We start from the raw sequence: 20639 nt of genomic DNA, 5'->3' as shown, positions 1-20639 counted from the left end.
GAACTTCTAGAGCTAAGCATTTAAGGGAACAATTTCTGTAATGTCAGGCTCAAAAAAAAAAAAATTTGAAATTGTTTAATTTACTCCCAACTGCACTTAAATTTCCTTTAGTGAGAACTATTGGTGGTAGGTGGATGGTTGGACTGGATGATCTTGGTCTTTTCCAACCTTGGCGATTCTATGATTTAGCATTTTCTAAGTATTAGCCTTTAAATAGAAAAGAAGCCACTGACGAAGTTTCTATTCTTGCAGTCAATACTGTGCCACTGGTACACTACAACCACTTTGACAGTAAACTGCACATGAATCTTGTACAAATAATGGTTATCCTCTTTTACAGTACTGACATGATTGAACTAACTGGAGGGAGAGAGCTACCATAAGGCATCAGGCAGAATGCTTCCTTATTCCTTCTGCTCATCCTCATCATAGCGCACAGATTCATTATTAACTGGCAAAAACAGATGGTATTGTAACACTTTCCAGGATATGCAGGAAGCAATCTTCAGGAAAATAGGCACTTGAGGCTTCTAAGAGTAATATTCTGATGTTTTTATGTAAAAGTCCCTTAAGGAACTTTTCTTCAAATTTGTACCTGGTATTTATGCACTAATGAGAGATTGAATCTGATTTCTCAGGGAAAGGCATACTTGGAGGGAAAGGAGAAAAAAAGCAAGTCGAACTACCATAAAAATCAGGGAGGATCAGAAAAGATAAAAGGAGAATACAAAAGAACTAGCAATACACCAGGGGGAAAAATAAAAACCATCACAGTTGCCATTACTGTGATGCAGCTAAATAATATGCTGTGATGCAGCCAAACAGACCAAATGGAACAAGATGCAAACATTAGTTCCAGTTTATCTTCTCTTTATTTGAAACAGTGATGGGTGTGATGACTCAATAAGCCAGAATTGACACTTTCTCAACTCAGCTACTCAGTTAACCCACTATAAGCTGGAGCAAAGGAACCTTTGGCTGCTCATTGCACAGCTCTGCACCAAAGAAGTTTGGCAGTCAGATTTGCGTAACAAAGGTCCGGGTACACAAGAGTCAGGTTAACTGTTAGAAGCTGCTTTAGAGAGCTGCAAACCGAGCTTTCACTTTGGCATTTTCTGCTTTCAAAGAGGTTTCAGTCACAGACATTTGAGTTCTCTTTATGTACAAGGCACGAAAGAGTTTCAGAAAATTGGAAATACAAAAGAAAAAGAAGGAAGCTGCACATAACACAAGTCACAAGCTCACCACATTTTTTTCTTTAATTTGTGTAATTTGTGTTTTCTCTTTTTGATGTTTTATTTGAATTCAGTAATTTCATAATCCATTCCCTGACTTCAAGTAAAACTCTTGCAAGCAAAGTTGTTTTTTCAACTTGTGTGATCCCTTCTACCTGCAAGAACGTCTAATTCAGAAAAATGCCAATGAAGGTTCCTTTCCCCTCTTTTCCTGAACTGTAAAGGAAAGGAGAAAGACTATTGTCCCCAGACTCCATCATGTACTTATTCTCTCACCATCTCTCTGAGGAATTTGTTTATAATATGAAGAACATCCATTTGAATTTTTTGTTTTAAAGCCTTCTTTCATTTATTAACAAGCTGAGTATATTGTTCTTACTGTAAATAGGAAAACTTTTGAGGTATGTGGCACAGGAAAGCAATAAGGGAACAGAAAGTACTCCTCATGTTTTTTCTCAAACTTAAAAGACAACAATTGAGCATTCTATATTTTTTTCTGCAGAAATGACACCTGTGAAAATCTCAGGTAGCTAGAGGATTTGTTTTTTACTGATACAGGAAATTATTTCAGTCACAATATCTGCAGTTACAGTTATTGAGAACACAAGTATTTCTTCACACATATGCTTTAGTTGCTTCCTCCTCCCAAATAAACTGCTTCCCCAGCCATCACGTAAAGCAAAAGCAGCACCTAATATACTGCACCCAAGTGTCCCTTCCAACACTATAATCTATTAAGAAGTAGTGGGGAAAACACTGTGGGCCTCTGGTGAAACAGAGATACACAGTTCAGTCTTGCTGTGCCTGATAAGGGTTAACAATACAGGCACTTCCTGTGACTCTTAGATTCTCAAAGTCAGCCTGTTTGGTAGATGTGAAGACACAGTCAAATTATAGTTCTCTCTCTTTTTCAGATGTTGAACACACACTACGATGGTGTATGGGAACTGCTGAATCATGGCCTGAACCACAGATTGATCACCTGAGTTGAGCACTGAGTCAGCCACGGGAGCACAGGTGAAGGCAATGCACTGTGTGACCAGAAGGGGTGGAGTCTGACTCCCCCTCTCCCAGTCCCCATTTAAGGGCTGACCACCAGTGGGGAAGGATCTCTTTCTGGAGATTTCTCGTTTGGAGCCTAAGATGTGGGTGAGCATTCCATCTCTTTTTGATTATTCCTTTCCAATGCAACTTTCCAGTGCAATAATATTTCTCATTGTACACCCTGACTACTGCACCCTGAACTGCTTGTTCTGTTAACTATACATCTGTTAATGATACAGGTGAAATATGTAAATAACCATTTGATACAGAACCACTGTAATCTTTAACTTCAGCATGGAAAAATCCGAGTACGTACAAACATTTTTGACGTGTTTGATAGGCAGTACCCCTTTCCCTAAAACAATGCAGTTGACCCAACACAAACATACTCACTGCTGATAATCCATGAGTTGGCCACGTGACTGTCCTGCCCGTATTTCAGGTATTAACTATGTCAGAACTAATTAGCAAAGACCACTTGACACAGTCTTTTACATTATCCAAAACACATGGAGCGCATGCTGAATAACAAATCTCACCCTACTCGCTGTGGTTTTGCTGACAGCTTTTCCTCCATTAATTCGTCTACGTAATCATTGGCCAATAAGCTCCTAAGAACTATCAGGAAACGCTGTGCCACGAGGTGTAACAAATACTGTCTACTGTGTTTACTTTCAGATGGATGACATTCTCTTCCCAAAGGACAGTAGCTACAGAAATGATATTGTTTCTGCTTGTATCAATCGTGAGGGCTTCTGTTAGTTTGAGAAACAGTGGGCTATGCTGACAGGAGCTTAAAATCCTGTACTCAATTATAACCCTGCCTAAGAAAAGACACCTTACCAAAGATGTTTCTCTGCTTAGTAAATTTTAGTTCCCTTATTCCTCGTCACAGGTGATCAATACACAGATATGGCTGTACAATATATAAGCTCATACACAAATACTGCTGCAAGATCACAGAATCACAACGTCAGCATTACTCACACTACCCTGCTTTTCAAGTGCCCATCCGGAGTGTTTACAAACACCCATCCAAAATGCTTAAACTTTCAGTCAATGTTTCAAGCAACTTAAAGAGTGCAGGAAAAGTGATTCAAAGGGAGGTATATTAGCATGTCTGACTAAGCAGGCACCCTACATTGTGAATATATGCTGTAGGCTCCTATATGCAAGACAGGAAAGCACAATACACTTTTCCCAGAGACCTTTAAATAAGAGCTCTGCTATAATTTATATTCCAATTTTTGCTTGTTTCAGTGAGCAGAGAGTAGAGATTATACAAATATTTGTTTGAATAGAAATGACAGCTGCACCTCCTCGAAAATGCAGAGCAGAGAGGCAAAGCAAATGTTCTCATAGGATACAGGAACACAAACACCGAGAAGTACATCTCTAGTTTATGAGCACAACCAATCTGGATTATCAGCAGCATGAAAATACTAAAATTCAAATGTATGCTACGTGAAAGTTTTAGTCTATTCCTTCCATATTTAGAACTTTAAACCAAGTGCAATCAGGGCAGGTTAAGGCAAACTACTCACATACCATTGGCTACTGTGAATGCAAAAGGAAAGAAAAAGCACTCAGGTGTTTCATTTCTTGGATCAGTTTACATGGAACCAGAAAAAACACATTCCATAGCAGGCTCACTTTTGAGACCAAATTCCAAAGCAGGCACCTACAAACATTAATCTCTGCGTATAACAGTTCTTTGACTGAAGCCAGCTCTGAGCATAATTATCTTCTCTGTATATACATACATATAATACCAAAGTATGTAAAAACATAAAGCAGTGTGCCTACTGGTAGCTTACAATGCAGCATGGCTGACGAAAACCTCAACTCACTCCTAATTTTCATCTTTCCCAGTGGCATAAACAGAAGCCACAAGGGTTTTAAACACCATTTATAACCTTCGCTCTTAGTAAACTAAGTTTCAGGCTACTTTAATTTAAGACACACGTCCATAATTACTCAGTGTAAACCAACACAAACCAAGACTTAGATTTTAGTTCAGAGGGAGCCGCTTATTTCATGTTAAAGCAAGACACGTTAAGATTCACTTGAAAGATTTTCAAATGAATTTTGTTATTAGTTACCACTGTCAAGACACAGAAAGAGAAGAATCCAAAAGTTCAGCCAATTACTTCTAGGGCTGGGTAGCAGCCAGCAGAAATAGTTGTTGCTGGGTTCAGCTTACGTTTGCCAAAGGATGAGATGTTAGCACGGGCAGGGAAAATTGCCTTTCTTGGCTTCTATCTGCTGAAGGTTGCAGTCACCAAACTGGGATTAAGGAAAGATCCAGAAGGAACAATTGAGGGCTAAATTTAGGACACCTCTCAGCAGCAACCATCTGCTAGGTCAGAGGCTGAGTTGGTACAGTTACCAAGATAGGAAAAAGAGGTAAGTGAGCCCAAACTGACACTAAACATGAAAGCATGCTGCTGGTTACATCTGCTGCTGTCCCAAACACAAGCAAGTTGCAGCAGTGGGGCAGACCCACCCCAGAGGACTGCAGTCAGAGCAAGCAGCAGCATTATATTAACATGTGTGCAAGGGAGGGCAGCGGTCTGGGATGGAAAAGACCATTAGGCACAAGACCAAGTTTGGATAAGTCAAAGTTAATGTACTGAGACTCAACCAGCATCTGAAAATTAATGCCAATTTAGAGGTTAGTTCTGGAATTGAGTGGTAGATGTGGGATACATTTCAAGCCAACACAAATGCAAGTGTTGCTGATTCTGACAGAGTAACTGAGGTAAACACAACCTCAAGCTGTTGCTTGCTATTCCAGAAAGCACAAAGAGTCAAGTAGATGAGTTCACCACAAGGGAACTGAACTGGTAGCCTGAAATTGCAGACACTGTGATTGTACTGTGCATAGATTGGCAATCTTTTTTAGTAAACAGAATTTTAATTCAAATGCGCTGCTTATAAGGTTAAATGCCAGGGCCTCCTAATTACTAACTCCAACTCCAATAAAGACTTGATGTGCAGTCTTATCCAGTCACTTGGTCTCTCATCGCAAGCACCTGTAAACAGAACTTCCAGCCCAGCATACTTTGCAGGATGGTGAAAGAGCAGCATCTAAAATGCTGTACACACTTCAGATTTTTTCAAAATGCTTTGTAGGTCAGGAGATTTGTTTGTTTATTTAAGACTAATCTCATACTTGCTCATTTTAAATTGTACATATTTTACATGACAAAATAAACAATGTTACAAATAGACACAGGAAATCACCAGCAAGTATTTCAAACAGGTTATGATTAGGCTGATTCTAAGCAAGCAAGCTTACTTTTAATTTCCCTGATGATATTTCCCACACACAGCTCCTTTTACTGTTTTGTTTTGTTGGGTTTGTTTTCATTTAATTTATTTTTATCCTATGTAAGAACATCTGTTGATACCACCAAGTTTTCAATTCCCTATACCACAAAATAGAACAACAGTGTTCCCAAGAGCCTTAATCCAGAGAGGAGTAATAGTCCAGAAATCATCAAAAGACAATTTGTGAAGTGACTGACAAAAAACAAAACCAACAGATTTAAGCAGAGAATGAGGGAGAGAAATAAAATAATGTTGAAATTCACTCAATAGCACTCACTAAATGAGAACTATCACATCAGTGTGGTAACACTCTAAAACAAGTCCACGAGGGCAGATGAAATCCATCCGAGACTGCTGAGGGAACTGGTGGAGGTGATAGCCAAGCCTCTTGCCATCATCCATCAGCATTCTTGGTCAACTGGAGAGGTCCCAGAAGACTGGAGACTTGCCAAACTGACTCCCATCTACAAAAAGGGTCGTAGGGAGGATCTGGGGAACTACAGGCCTGTCAGCCTGACCTCGGTGCCTGGGAAAGTTATAGAGCAGATTGTCTTGAGGGAGATCACATAGCATGTGCAGAACAAGCAGGGGATCTGGCCTAGCCAGCATGGGTTCATGAAGGGCAGGTCCTGCTTAACCAACCTCTGCTTTTGATGCAGTCTACCTTGACTTCATCAAAGCCTTTGACCTGACTATGGCATGGACAGGTACACTCTTTGCTGGGTAAGGAGCTGGCTGGAGGCCAGACCCAGAGTGATGGTGAATGGAATTAAATCCAGCTGGTGACCGGTCATGAGTGGTGTTCCACAGGGGTTGGTACTAGGACCTGTCCTCTTTAATATCTTCACTGATGATGTGCATGAGGGCACTGAGTGTACCCTCACTAAGTTTGCAGATCGCACTAAGCTGGCTGGAAGTGTCCATCTGCCTGGGAGTAGCGAGGCTCTGCAGAGGGATCTGGACAGGCTGGATCACTGGGCTGAAGCCAATGGGATGAGGTTCAACAAGACCAAGTGCCAGGTCCTGCACTTTGGCCAGTAAAACCCCAGGCAGCATTACAGGCTTGGAGCAGAGTGGCTGGATGACTGTGTAGCGGAAACAGACCTGGTGGTATTAGCCAATGTTCAGCTGAACATGAGCCAGCAGTGTGCACAGGTGGCCAAGAAGGCCAAAGGCATCCTGGCTGGTATCGGAAATAGTGTCACCAGCAGGAGCAGGGAAGTAATTGTGCCCCTGTACTCAGCACCAGTGAAGCTGCACCTTGAGTACTGTGTTCAGTTTTGGGCTCTTCACTGCAAGAAAGACATCGAGGCCTTGAAGCTTGTCCAGAGGAGAGCAACAAAGCTGAGGGGTGTGAAGCACAGGGCTTATGAGGAATGGCTGACGGAGCTGGGATTGCTCAGTGTAGAGAAGAGGAGGCTCAGGGGAGACCTTATCGCTCTCTACAACTACCTGAAGGAAGGTTGCAGTGAGCTGGGGGTCAGCCTCTTCTCTTGTCTAGATAGTGATAGGATGAGAGGGAATGACCTCAAGTTGCACCAGGGAAAATCCAGACCTATGAAAGAGTGGTCAGGAGCTGGAATGGGCTGCCCAGGGAGGTAGTGGAGTTACCGACCCTGGAGATATTCAAAGAACATTTAGACAATGCATGGAGAAACATGGTTTAGTAAGAACTATTGGTGATAGGTGGATGGATGGACTGGATGATCTTGGAGGTCTTTTCCAACCTTGGTGATTCTATGATTTTATGAAAACAGTAAAAAAAAGAAATTTTCATGCTTGACTGGCTAGTTTGCTGCCCCTCAAGAAGACTGGCTTCCTGCTCAGGTGCAATCCCTACAGAACCTCATGGGAAGAGCACAAATATTATTGGTAGACACAGACACGTTTTGTAGTGAGTTTTGGCCAAGGGATAGAAGAGTGCTTGCAGATTCTTTTTAACCTTACATTCTTCTACTTCCGTTATCAGAAGTAAAAGAGGCTACAAAAAACATACAACATGGCCAGGTTGGTTAAGGTCATTTGCCAGAAGTGCTGAATCTGCTATAACACTGCAACAGTGAGTCAAGAGGTGCCACAGAAATTTAAAACAAATGAAAGTATATTGGTTAAATTTTAAAAAAGGCATAATAAAAGAACAGTAATATCACCATATATAGACGAAATGCTGTTTCAGCCTGAAATCTGGTTGGAAGACAGGGACAACCCAGGGGAGCTCAGGTGTATGCAGTGCACCTGAGTGACCGTAAGGGGTGGAGCCAGGATCCGCCCATCCCAGACCTCATTTAAGTGCTGGCAGTGGGCATGAGCACTTCTGTCTAGAGATCTCTGCTGATCCGTGGCATATCAAAGGTAAGCTGTTCTTTTCCTTCATTTTTGCATCCATAACTGTTGGACTTGGGCTTGTCCTCATTTGTTCCAAGGACTTTGCCATCCTGCTATTACTGTGGTAGCTGCCATCGCATTCTAGTGTGAAGAGCAGACTGGAAAAAAAGCTTTTATTTAGGTTTTTTGTTTGTTTGTGGGTTGTTTTTATGTTTGTTTGGGGGGGAGGGTTGTTTTTTTTTTGTTTGCTTGTGTTGTTTACAAAAAAAGCTGGCATGAGAAAAACAAGCAGTTGAACTGAGAAAGCTTTAGGAAAACAGCTTGTAACTGAGCTTGTTAATTAGATCAGGCCTTTTCTACAGAGAGTATGCATGCTTATACAGAGGGTCTGGATGCTTCCTTCACCTGTTTGCAAGCTGATGCTTTTTTCCTAGTAACTTTTTAAAATACGTAGGTATGATGGAACAAAAAATATTAAATTGTTTTTAATGCTCTTAAAGCCTATACATTTTTCTATTAGCTGACAACATTATAGGTTAGAACAAAGAGTAAGGTAAACTCTCTGCTTTGAGGTTTTTCTTACAGCTCCTTTTTTTCTGAGGCTGAAATACTACCAACTTCGATCACTCCATGTGCTCATTTGACATTTCTGAGCCCTAATTTAGCCTAGTGGGGAAAGGGACAAATCTCACTGCTGAAGAGCACTTACTAGCAATGGACTGGCTGAGTGTGGCCTGGACACCATGTGCTCTACAACCTTCTCCAAGGCCCAGCTCTGATATACAGCTCTACTCTGTTTTGTCCTAGTTACTCAAGTCTTCTTGCCAAACTAAACATAAGATTTTTTTTCCTCATCAAGTACAGAAAGTCCCAAGCAGCAGGTGTATATACAAAAGATAAAGAGAATTAAGGGAGACTGTAGCAATCAGATCAGCTGGGAGAATACAGTCAAAACCTCTTGACCAACCTAATGACCTGATAACCTCCACCTGCCCAATCCTCTAAGCTAAAGAGACAGCTGCAAGTAACAGCAAATTTATTCTAAGATGTGAGCAGTAGTAAAAACACATCAGTTTAACAGAATTATAATTTTCCATCTCTGAACATTGTTCTTCCCTGCCTGTGCTTCTTTTCCACATTTGGTAATCTGTGAATCAGAAACTTCTCTAGTTTTGGCTTGTTATAGTCATGTTGCTTTTGAGTATCTGGATATTTTCTCTCAGTTTTTAGCTTGAAAGGTGAGCAAATACACGGGAGGCTAAGGATGACTCAGGAGGGAACAAACACAGAACAGAAAGAGTAGAAGGCATTCACACAAGAACAGGACAGCAGTGGGGAACTCAGGCCATGGCTGCAAGTAGGTTTTGGGGGGTGGGGGGGAGGGGTTGGGGGATAAAGAAAAAGAAGAAAAAAAAAAGAAAAAGGAACGTTCATTTTGTCTGCCAGACATTACCAAAAATGTCTGTTTAGAAGATTAATTTGAGAACATAAACCCAACAACAGCTTTGAATTCCAGTGTCCTCTTTGCTGGTGAGATGCTTTTTTTTCAGGCACTTTGAATATTCCTTGCATGAGGTGTAGGGCATCTTAATTGTAGCACCTGCAGCTGGCTTTTCTTTCAACACAGTCACACAGTACAACATTCATGGAGCTGCTGGGATAGAGATTCCGTGTCAGCCCCTGTTCTCACATTGTAAAGTATCATGGTTTTGTTTCGTGTTGCTGAAAAAGATGGGTTTGGCTTAGCAGCAAGGCAGATTTTGGGTGCCAATCACAAGAGACCTATGTTAAATGTCTCTAAACAGCAGCTTCTTCATCTGTTCTGCTAATGATGTGCCCATGTCGGTCTGGTGGTGTATTTTATATTAACTCAATATTTCAGTGAAGCATTCATTCAATTGCTCAAAATATCTCAATTCCTCACCTTTGTAAAACTTTCTCAAGAATGATCAACACAGAGTGTGTGATAGGATGCCCATAAGAGCTGTCATAAGAAAAATAGTATGTATGATCTGGAAACTCAGAAAAGTGGTATTAGAGACTTTCTAAACCTCAGGGGCAAAGGAGAACTCCATCGAATGTCCAGAAGTCATAAAAATCCCCCGAATGTAAATCAGAGCACAAAGATAAAAATCATTTATGTATATAATTGATGCAACATCAAAAACCAGCCAGGGAGGAGAGAGGAAGAAGCACTGGGATGCAGTTCTTCTATGACAATGTAAAACAAGTTTGCAAATGCTACCCCTGGGAACAAGGGCTCGCTATTCAGCAAGCCATTCCTGCTGCTGCAAGTCCTGAAGAAAGAGCACTGCAAAGCAGGGTATCTTCTCTCCCTGCAGTGTTATCAAACATCAGCACACGTCACAAGGAGAGGTCTGCCTCACTGAGGGCTATGGGGTTCATTTTAGATTGACTTGAGCACCGTAATATCTGCTTATCAAAATGTACAGCATTTGCATTATGGAGCTAACCTGTACAATACCATTTCAGGAATGGAAGACAATGGCAGCCTCAGCAGGTGTGCAGCCTTAGCAGTGAATCTATTTTTTCACTATTTAATTGCAAGCAGGTGTTTTGACTTTAAAGGCTGTAGAACAGTAAAGACTCCTTGAAATGAAATCAATTCCCTGCAATTCAGTATATTCAATTATTCCATTTCCGATAGGCTTCTCATTAACATCAGGAAATTAACTTGAGCCTGCTTTACCAGAGAGCTTTTGTAAGAATTAATAACTGCTACATTTTTTTTCTTTTGTGTCCCAGAGACTAAAAATGACACTAAACTCCAGCCTCCTTCAATGACTACCCACAGTTTGTCTAAAGCTGAAAACTGACATTTCCACAGTGTGTTATGATTTCAGAATCCCTTTAGTTAAGAATAACTTGTCACATCTCTTATCATTGATAACATTCTTGTATTTTAAGAAATATGTTCTAGTTTGCTAGCACAGAGCTGTACTTTGAATAGGGTGGAACAAAAAACAAACAGTGGAACATCTGCGGGACAAAGAAGGTAATGGAGCTAGTTAGTAACACAAGCTGAAAATACATGATTCAAGATGACAAACTGGCATCCTCCATAGAATGAGCTTGACACTTTTTATAGCTACTGACACAGTAATGAATGATTTACTTTGTGTGGAACTAAATGCAACGTTGTACTCAGTGTTTTGTTGGGTGATTTTTCTCTCTTCTTCAGAAGGTCCTTCACTTATCCTTTATAAGAAAAAGAATTTTAACAGTAGTAAGAAAAAAAAAGGCACTAAAATAGTTACTCAGGTCCTAAGACTTTAGCACTACCTCAGCCATAATTTTTATCCAACTCTGCTCTATTAGAATATATTTCAAATTTATATCACAGACTTTCAATTTAAGAGCATTTACTTGCTTATGGTTATCACAGGTAAACCACACCTTAGAACAGAAATAAATGTTGTTTCTGAGGTACAAACAGAAAACTAATATGGTCTCTAAAACACAAGATAGGCAAATTAATTCATACCTCCCACTTCTGCAGTATTCCCCACTTTTTGCCCTTGATAAATGACTTCAGTTCTTACTCCATCTTCTGATTCTTATAAAGCCCTGAGTGTATGTCCATTTATTTAACAGAAGTTATTAATGAGCTCTATATTAGATTTTTACCTTACTCCTTTGAAGTGCACTGGAATGCCAAAAGAACAACATTACTGTTGCAGAAAATTCCTATGATTTTGAGAGCTGGCATACAGGATGCACTCAGCTTAGTGCTTTCATAAGTGCAGATTATACTCAGGAAAGCTTTAAAAAATGGAGGTTTAGCACTTACGGGAAAAAAAACGCATTGTGCTTCAAGTGATCTGAGTAGCTTTCATGCTGTATCATGAGGGATTTCTATTAGAAATTGTTCTCCAATCAACTTCATCAAAAGCTTCAGCCTATTCCAGTAGGTCAAGGTTGGGACTGGGAATGGCTTCATTCCCATTGACAATGAGATTCCCATTCTGCTTATCTTCTACATGGTAAGCTTGTAAAAGACTAGTGACTAATAACTGAGAGTATCTCGGTGGAAAATGAATCCCTTTTAATTTTCTTATGAAATATTCCCTAGAGCAAGCCAGCATTCTTCAGTAACAATTGTCAGTAACTCTTTGTATTCCAAAAAGACTCCCTCTACAGATAGAAGTTTTTTATTCTATAGTCAAGAATGCAGGGAGTAACTTTTCTTCAAAAAGCATGAAACAAAAATAGCAATAAGAAATTGATATTAGAGTTCTGAGTACGTTGAGTTGCCTGCAGAGACTAGCACTAAACTAGTGAGGATGACTGCTTTCCTCCTCTGTCACGTCAAATACAACAGCAAACAAGTCACAAAATTTGCTCAGAAAACAAAATCTCAAGGTACAGTAGAAACCATCCTGCACTCTGTCAAAAGTGACATGAGAGATGAATGGAAACTGGCTAGTCAGGCAAGTTCCCCGGGGTACAAGTGGAGGACAGTGGCTGCTCTGGATTCAAGCAAAAATGATTGCAGTACTTGAATCCAGTGGTACTGTTGTGATAGAGGCTCTAGATGGTACTGACTTTATAAAAGGAGTTACGCGGCATTTCAGCTGAGGATAAAGAGAGCTCAGGGTGGTCTCATCCCTAACAAACCTTGCATGGGCTTCCAGCTCTTGAATGGGCAATGCCTATGGATCGTCACTTGAAAGGCTCCTGGGAACGCAGCTTCTCTATTTTCCCAGCTTCTCTCTTTCCTCTTCAGCAGACTGCTAGAAAATTGCTACAGTTGAACCCTCACTGTGTTCTCCTCAGATCTGAGCTTCAATCCAGGGAGAGCTAGGCCGGGCTTGGAGGCATGCGAAATGTGGGTACACACAAGCGTTTTTCCCAAAACCCTCCTATGACTTTTTATTTTACCCTGAGGGGGGAATCCCATCACATACCAAGAGACAGCTCCTGATGTACCTTTACAGAAAAGACATGGCTTCAGAAAAATCTTCAAATCTCATGCTCATGTCAAGAGTTGGACAAACAATTAGGAAGCAAAAGTGTAGCACTGATTCAACGCAGTCTTCTGCTTCCAATAATCTGCATCACAGATTTTAGGAACTCAGAACTAATCCTCTCAAATTCTTATTTCAGAATAAGTGTTCTCTGATCAGGCACCTTTAAATACAGTTTCTCTCAACAGAGTTACTAACTCTGTCCAGAAGTTATTTTTAAGCTATTTTGATTTCCACTTGTTTGACTGAACTGGGATCCCTGGAGATAGAATACATTTTTGTTCAGAAAGGGTTATGTGTATTTGCTTGTGTTTACTGATCACTGGAAAAGTAGTTTTCCTGTGCTCCTCTTAAAAGATATGTAACTGTCATATGAAATGAAAGGGACACCTACCATTTACTCATTCTTCCAGTGTTTAGTTTGAACTTGATGACTCAAACTGTGATACAGGAAACAAGACAGCTATGAGCCTGTCTTGTTTATCTTTCTATCAGATTCTTGAAGGACTTAATAGGGTAAAGATGCACTTGATGTACGCTTCAAACTGAAGACTGGAAGCTCACCAAATCAAGAACACAGAAGATGCATACTTTTTATATTTCTACTAAAAGCAGTATAGTCCCGCACTGACAAAAAACAATTCTTCTAAGTTTGGGTGGAATACACACTTCCTTACACCCGTGGAGACAAACGGGAAGGACACAAAGAGGAGATCTGCCTCACTGTTATTTATTTGTCCCAGGAGGCATCAACAACTCCTATGTTCCAAGGGAGTGGTGGCAGTATCTGCTTATCATCTTGCAAGATGTAACCCCAGTGAGAGCAGTATCAAAGCTGCTGGCAGTGTTGACTGTCAGACAGGAAGTATGATGTATTCAGTCACTGAAGTTACTCACACCTAAAGAATCCTCATAACATTTCTGGTAAGTTGCTGCTTTACAAGTGAAATAGGGAAAGCACAGCTCCAAACAAGACTAAGAGAAGGAAGTGCAGGTGCTCTCTATGCAGTCAGTTCGTTTCATACAGATTTGTGATCATTGGGCCTGTATATTACAGCCTAATCAGTTTACTATGTTCACTTCTGGTAATTAATACAGTTCAAAAGACTAAAACAACTTTCCAAAATAAATCATACTTAACTGTTGCCTAAGATGCAGTTATTTAAGCTCTTGAAATGCCCTGTTTTATTTTCACATTCTCTAGACATTAGCAAGGGAGACTTTGTGTAGAAAATACTGCTAAACAGTGTTTAAAAAGTGTTTCCAGACCACTTCTTGACCCCATTTTTTGGAACAAATGCTGATCTCACTTTGTTTCCTGACAGTGAAAGAATCAGACTCCTCAAAGCAGTTAGATGCTGATGTTTTTTTCTGATAGCACGAGGAGAACCAACACGTAAACCACTAGCATTTTAACTGGTTTGATTTGTCTTTTAACACCCACCGAACACTTGACGCTGCGTTACCAGCAGCAGAGGAAGACGATCCAATTTCAAACACGTCAAGCAGGGCTCTCTAAGAGGGGAGACAAACTGAAAGGCATAAGAAAGCTAAGCACACAAAGCTAAGTCCCCCCGTGCACTCTGCACCAAACTGCTGTTTTCGGTGCAGAACTACACAGCAGTCAGGGGGCTCAGAGAAATTAGGGCTTTCCTGTGTGTGCAAAACTGAGGGTTTGGAGCGCTTGCTAAAGTATCTGAAGAGTATAAGCATAGCAGAAGAGTTCCCTTCTACTTTTTCTTGCTTGAGTTTAGCTACACTTTTTGTTACTTTGTCCTTCATGCTAAGAATCATGGATTCTTAACATGTTTGAAATACATGTTCAAATTTCAGATTAGAAGCCATCCTTAAAAAGGAACACCTGATCTGTACAATATAAGCATTAGCTGGCCAGCAAACAGGAGATACAAAGAAGTGAAATGTGATAATGCATTTTCTATCTTTTTGCCCAGGCACATCAAATAGAGAAGGAAAGTGAAGGAAATGTCTTTATTTGCATCTCAGTTTTTAGGACTCCCATCATATCCAGAGAGCTGCACTGCCCCCACCCCTGGCCCAATCCTTCACAGCTTCCTTTAAGGAAATACCCTGGAAGTTGTGATTCTCTGCCTCCAGAAGTTTTCCGTGACATAAGAGATGCAGAATACGTTTGAGAACGCAGTGTCACATTGCTGCGTTAGCTGTTCATTTGACTAATCGCTGCACTCAGTCATCTTAGTAGATATTTGAAAGGAAACTGCAGTGCTACCTCTGAAGTTAAACGGAAGGAATTAGATTACCTCAGCACTACAATAAGAGCGTGCATTAAGGTAGGCACTCAAGAGCAAAAATACTTAAAATACCCTCCACCAAACCGCAACACTGCATGCAGAAATATATAAAGAGCATAAATACATCCAGGAAAGACAAGAATTGAAACAAATGGCCACGTTTCCAAACACAGAGGTGGCAGCAGCGCATTGCACGCACACCGCGAGCCTTGCACTCCCTCAGCAAACCTTGAATGGTAAGAAAAGTGTCGTTACAGCAGCTTCCCCGCCGACAGCTGGCTCGCAGCCTCTCTTTATTTTCAGAAGGCAGTTCCCAAGGCGCACGGCTCAGCGACGCGCCGCTCCAATCCTCCCGATAGATTAACACCTTAGCTCGCTCTGACAAAGCCATAAACCGGGGCCTGGCCAAGACAGCTCGGCTCCGGCTCTCCCCCTCCCACCTCACTCACTTTTGGTGGCGGCGATCAGGTTTTTCCCGTCCTTGAGCAAATCCTTGATGAACTTATTGGTCTTCTCCAGCTCGGCTTCGTGGGCTCGCACCCTCTCCCTGAACCAGGGGCTGTCCAGGTAGCAATCGCTGAACTCCAGAGGCTGCAGCCCCATGGCCCCTCCGCGCAGCGATCTCCGCGGCGAGCAGCGGGCGCCCCGCGCACAGCTGCACGGCGGCCACAAAGAGCGAAGGGCTGGGCGAGGGAGGCGGCCCGCTCCCGGCAGCCCCGCCGCAGGGCCCCTCCCGGCCGAGCATTCGGGCCCGCCCTTCGGCTCCGCGAGCTGTGGGCTGCTCGCGTGCGGGAGGACGGACGTAGTGGTGGCAGTTTCTTCGGGTTTTAGGAGGGAGCGGCTCGGTCTCTTAGGGGAAGGAGGCACGAAATAGGATGTTTCTTAGCAGAAACTTGCTGCTGTTGCGAGAAATGCAGACTGTGTGATGGTCTGCTGTTAACCTGGAGGGTCCATCCGTGTCCTGCTCACGTACCTGGGTGTGAAATGAGCTGGGGGGAGGTATTTATGGCCTCATCTTTATGTCTTCATTTAATAAACTCGTATTCCTTTAGGAAGAGAAAGACCTTGAGAAGACTGCTCCATTTAGAATCACCAAGATTGGAAAAGACTTCCAAGATCATCCAGTCCAACCGTCCACCTATCACCAATAGTTCTCATTAAACCACGTTTCTCCATGCAATGCCTAAATGTTCCTTGAATTCCTCCAGGGTCGGTGGCTCCACCACCTTGCTGGGCAGCCCATTCCAGCACCTGACCACTCTTTAGAAGTAGGATTTCCTAAGGTCTACTCTGAATTTCCCTTGAGGCAACTTGAGGCCATTCCCTCGCATCCTATCACTAGTCAGGCCAACCCTCAGCTCACTACAACCTCTCTTCAGGTAGTTATAGAGAGCAATAAGTCTCCCCTGAGCCTTCTCTTCTCCAGACTGAACAGTCCCAGCTCCCTCAGCCGCTCCACATAAAGCCTGTGCTCCACACCCCTCACCAGCTTGGTTGCTCTTCTCTGGCCAATCTACCTCCGTGCTGAGCTGAAGACAGTCCAGGAGATGCAAAGAACACTCAGCCCTTCACCCACCCACATGTTCCAGCTGCCAGGCCGCAGCGTTCACTGTGACTGCTTTCTAAAATTATTTAACCGGTAGGTTACTAAGCTGCTCAAAACTGTGCTCAAATTGAAGTTAAAAATCCACCTTAAAAAAATGACAAACGATCCTTATCTCTGTTTGGATTATTGGTGCAGTGTTTGAAGAGCAAATATTTCTACGAACAAACTGTTTACTTTGTCCTGTTCTCATCTTCAGGAAGAAAATTAGAATAATATATTTTTTTGTGCTTGTTTATAGTTACTGCAATTTTCCTACTATCATTCCACTGAAGTGTTGTAAAGTAATTGTATAGTTGCTTGAATTTAAATAAAAAAAATAAATAAATCTGAATGTTTGCATAAAGTCAATTCAGTGTTACACTGCTATTCTACACTGTTCATCCTGCATTGTTATCCCGACAACACACTTAGAAAATTCTCCCCTTTTCTGCCATTCTCTACTCAGTGTCATCATATTGTGCAGCTCTGTTGTAGGCATATTTAGAAGACTAGTGTACCTTGACTATGTGAAGCTCAAGCAACATCCTGCCTGTTTATCGTACCATCTTTGCTTTGGTTATTTTCTGTTGATGAGCATTGCAAGCACGGTTTCATACTTCAAATTATTTTATACAACTGTCTGTTTGGTTTCACTTCACATTATGTTCTTGCACGATCCCTTTGATATCCTGATTTTCATGAAAGTCAGTGTTCCGATGTGTTTTCCTGCAGCTAGTCATGCTCCTAATCTGCAATAGAAAGATGGGTTACAGGTTATAAACTTAACTCAGTTTTACTGGCATTTTGTTACACAGTGTTGCCATCATTGCTCCATTTGCAACGTGCAGCTGTGCTTTGTTGTTGAAACAATTGAAGAAAACATCATTAGCAGCAACATCCTTCCAAGGTATTGTATTGCAGGTTTGTCTCCTCCCTAGCTGTTTTTACCTCAGGAGAAAATTCCTAATATGTCATAGGATTTACAGTTCCACTTCAGCTTCAACCTTATTCATGATTATCATAACATGCAGATTTATGTAAACATATTTTGTGGCCATTTTATTCTCTTCTCAAGCATTCCCTTGGAAAGTACAATATGGGTATGAAATTAGCAGAACCCCATCCAGCCTTAGAATTGAACTGACTCTTCCCAATTGCAGAGATTTCACACTGCCAGTTTCTAGTAACCTTCTCCATTGATGTAACTGCACAAAATATCAATTTATACTGGCTTAAATGTTTAATTTATGCTTAGAAATAAGCACTGTGAAATATACCATTCATCTGGCGCTTTCTGTGATCTAAAAATACAGGTTTAGAGGATGCTGGAACTGCTGAGATGCTGGCCCATCAAAGCATTTGGGAGAGTCCACCTCCTGTTACACCTCATTGACCACAGGTGATAATTAACAGTGCTTTCTGCCCTCTTTCCTGCCATGTTTCATAGGTGTTAATGATTTCTTTCTACCTATAAGATCATTTTACAATGGGAAGCATAATTGAGCTAAATTCAGAGAAGCCTGATCTCCATCTGCAATTGATTTAAAGTTCATAGAATTGTTTGTTTCTCCTTCAAAATGGAAGGAAGGGCTGCGTGTCTGTTTATACCAGTTGCTTTGGATATTGCATCCTGCTTTACAGCTCTTTTTAGATGTTATTTTATCTCTTCTGACACTGATATTTGCATATCCTCTGGGCATTCGTTCACCCTGAGTACTTTATCAGGTATCATTTCAGGTTTTCTGGCCTGTTTGTTTTCTGTGGGAAGTTGGTTGCAATATCATTCAGGTTACCCATTGTCAGTGTTTTCCTTCGCATCACTCAAAGTTTTTAGGTTCACTTCTTCCTCCCCTGTGATACTATGGAGCTTTAATTAAGTTTACCATGGATTGTGGTTTTAACTACCTCTGTGTTTCCTTTAGATGAACTTTTTCTCCCTCTGTACTCCTTCTCACCTTGTTCAAAATGCTGGCTTGGCATTTTTCTATGGTGATGATTTATTTTTCTAAAATGAATGAGTCTGCAACATCCCCAGCGAAAAAAAAAAAGCCAAAACCAAACCAAACCAAACCAAAAAAAAAAAAAAAAAACCCACCCAAAAAAAAAAACCCAAAAAAAAAAAAAAAACAACCCAGGGTGAGCTGCATTTGTGCTTTTGAGAAAGGAAGCAATAACGAACAGCTTCCAAACACTTCATAATTAGTAAACAATGGCATAGCCTGTTCCTGACTCAAAAGTAGGACAAAGCTGAATGAACTCTGCCTGTTTTGAAAGAGAGCTGCACTCCAAGGTTAGTCCCATGTTCTGCAGTGGAAGAAGATAAGTGGGGTCATAGGCATGGGAGGGGGCAAGGTGAGGCACTGAGGAGTGGGAGCGAAGGTCTGGATTTTGCTCCTTGTGATCTCTGTAGATGCAGAGCAGGGTTGAATGCTGAGGCAGCTCCGACTTGTTTGTGACTTAAAGTGGTATGAATTTCCTCCTCAGAGATCATTACCCAGGCTTATCAGCAGTGTAATTCAAATTAAACACTGCAGACACCACAAGTGCAGTTCAGTTATAGGCAGTGCCTGCGCAACACGTGGTTCTTACGCTGCATCTTGTTTCATTTAAGGTGTTGGGAATGCATACATGTAAGGCAGGTCTGGGCAGCACTGAATAGCTGGGGACTGGATTGGCAGTGGATTTAGGCCACTTCTAGCTAGACCTGTGTTCTTATGCCCTGAATTACCAGCTTTGAATATTGGATGTAGGTAGCAAAATAACTTGGACAATTACAAGAACCTTTGTGCTATATTTATATATGTATATACATGTTTATGAATGTATGTACACTATGCTAGCACACCGACACGCTACACAAACGCGGCAGGGCGAGTGAGACGAGCAGAACGGGTGCAAGGATGACATTTTAAGAACAGGATGTAACCAAAACATCATGTTTCTCCTGAACTCGAGGCGGGAGAAGAGACGGCAGCCCCCCACAAAGTCGAACGCGGCTCCGCCGCCATCTCAAGAGGCGGCACCGGCCGCGGGGCTCCCGTTGCTAAGCAACGGCGCACGCCAGCGCCACGGCCCGCGCCGGTCGCTCTGCGCATGCGCCGCCTGCTTCCTTTTGGCCCTAAGATGGCGGCGGCCTGAGGCGAAGTCTCTGCTGACTCCGGTTCTTCGGTTCTTCCGGAGTAGGTGATGGGTCTGGGAGCAGCTGAGTCTCCCGCACGGATCGAGCTCTTTCGCCGCCCTCTATGGTGTCACTGTGCCTCGCTCTGTCCCCTCCTCCCCCTTTTTTCGCGGGCGGTGTCGCGGCCTGGCTCCTTACCGTAGTTCATCAGGCGCCTGGCTGCTCTCGGGTGTACCTGTGCATGTTTTCGGTGTTTGCTTTGGAGTTGGCTGCTGCTTTGTGAAGCGGATAGGCAGGCTGTTAGAGTGGTTTTCTGTTCCTTGAAGCCGCTGCTCATGCAATGTTTGCTCTCTTCAGTTTTAGGATATACCTGAGAACCCCGAAGGCACTACTAGGCTCTCGTGTGTAGGTAAGCCTTAAAAAACCCAAGTGTTAACTGACACAGTTGTAATAGTATGTGTGCAGCTTCTGATAACTGACACTTCATTGAGGAGGAGAGAGAACCACATTGCCTTGAGAGCTTGTTGTCTATGCAGGGGATGTGGCTTTATGGGGTTTCTGTCCCTGAAGTGGAACAGAGTTAGTCTCAAGTTCTGTGCCTGACTGAAAACTCAACACATGACCTTTTGGTGCGGGACTGCTTGGCTAAAGGTGTGATGCAGTATGCAGTATCAGGGGTCCTACCCTTTCTAAGACCTAGTGTGGCACAAAAGTGATGCATGCCTAACTTTTGAATAGCAA

The 20639-nt window shown here is 42.1% G+C and overlaps 1 protein-coding gene across 2 annotated transcripts in view; it reads right to left on the bottom strand.

Annotated features, from left to right (window-relative positions):
• The window catches only part of ARHGAP10 (Rho GTPase activating protein 10), a 123365-nt gene extending 107538 nt beyond the window's left edge, over positions 1-15827 (bottom strand). For both annotated transcript variants that reach the window (XM_065736379.1, XM_065736380.1), the window contains exon 1: positions 15645-15827. In XM_065736379.1, coding sequence (XP_065592451.1) covers positions 15645-15798 — 154 coding nt within the window. In that variant the 5' untranslated portion in view covers positions 15799-15827. The remainder of the gene's footprint in view (positions 1-15644) is intronic.
• Between the last annotated feature and the right edge of the window lie 4812 nt (positions 15828-20639).

This window comes from Cyrtonyx montezumae, unplaced genomic scaffold (assembly GCF_038088225.1).
Source record: "Cyrtonyx montezumae isolate F1298 unplaced genomic scaffold, pur_monq_1.0 scaffold_2, whole genome shotgun sequence".
Taxonomy (NCBI): Eukaryota; Metazoa; Chordata; class Aves; order Galliformes; family Odontophoridae; genus Cyrtonyx; species Cyrtonyx montezumae.
This window is presented reverse-complemented; position numbering and strand designations above follow the sequence as displayed.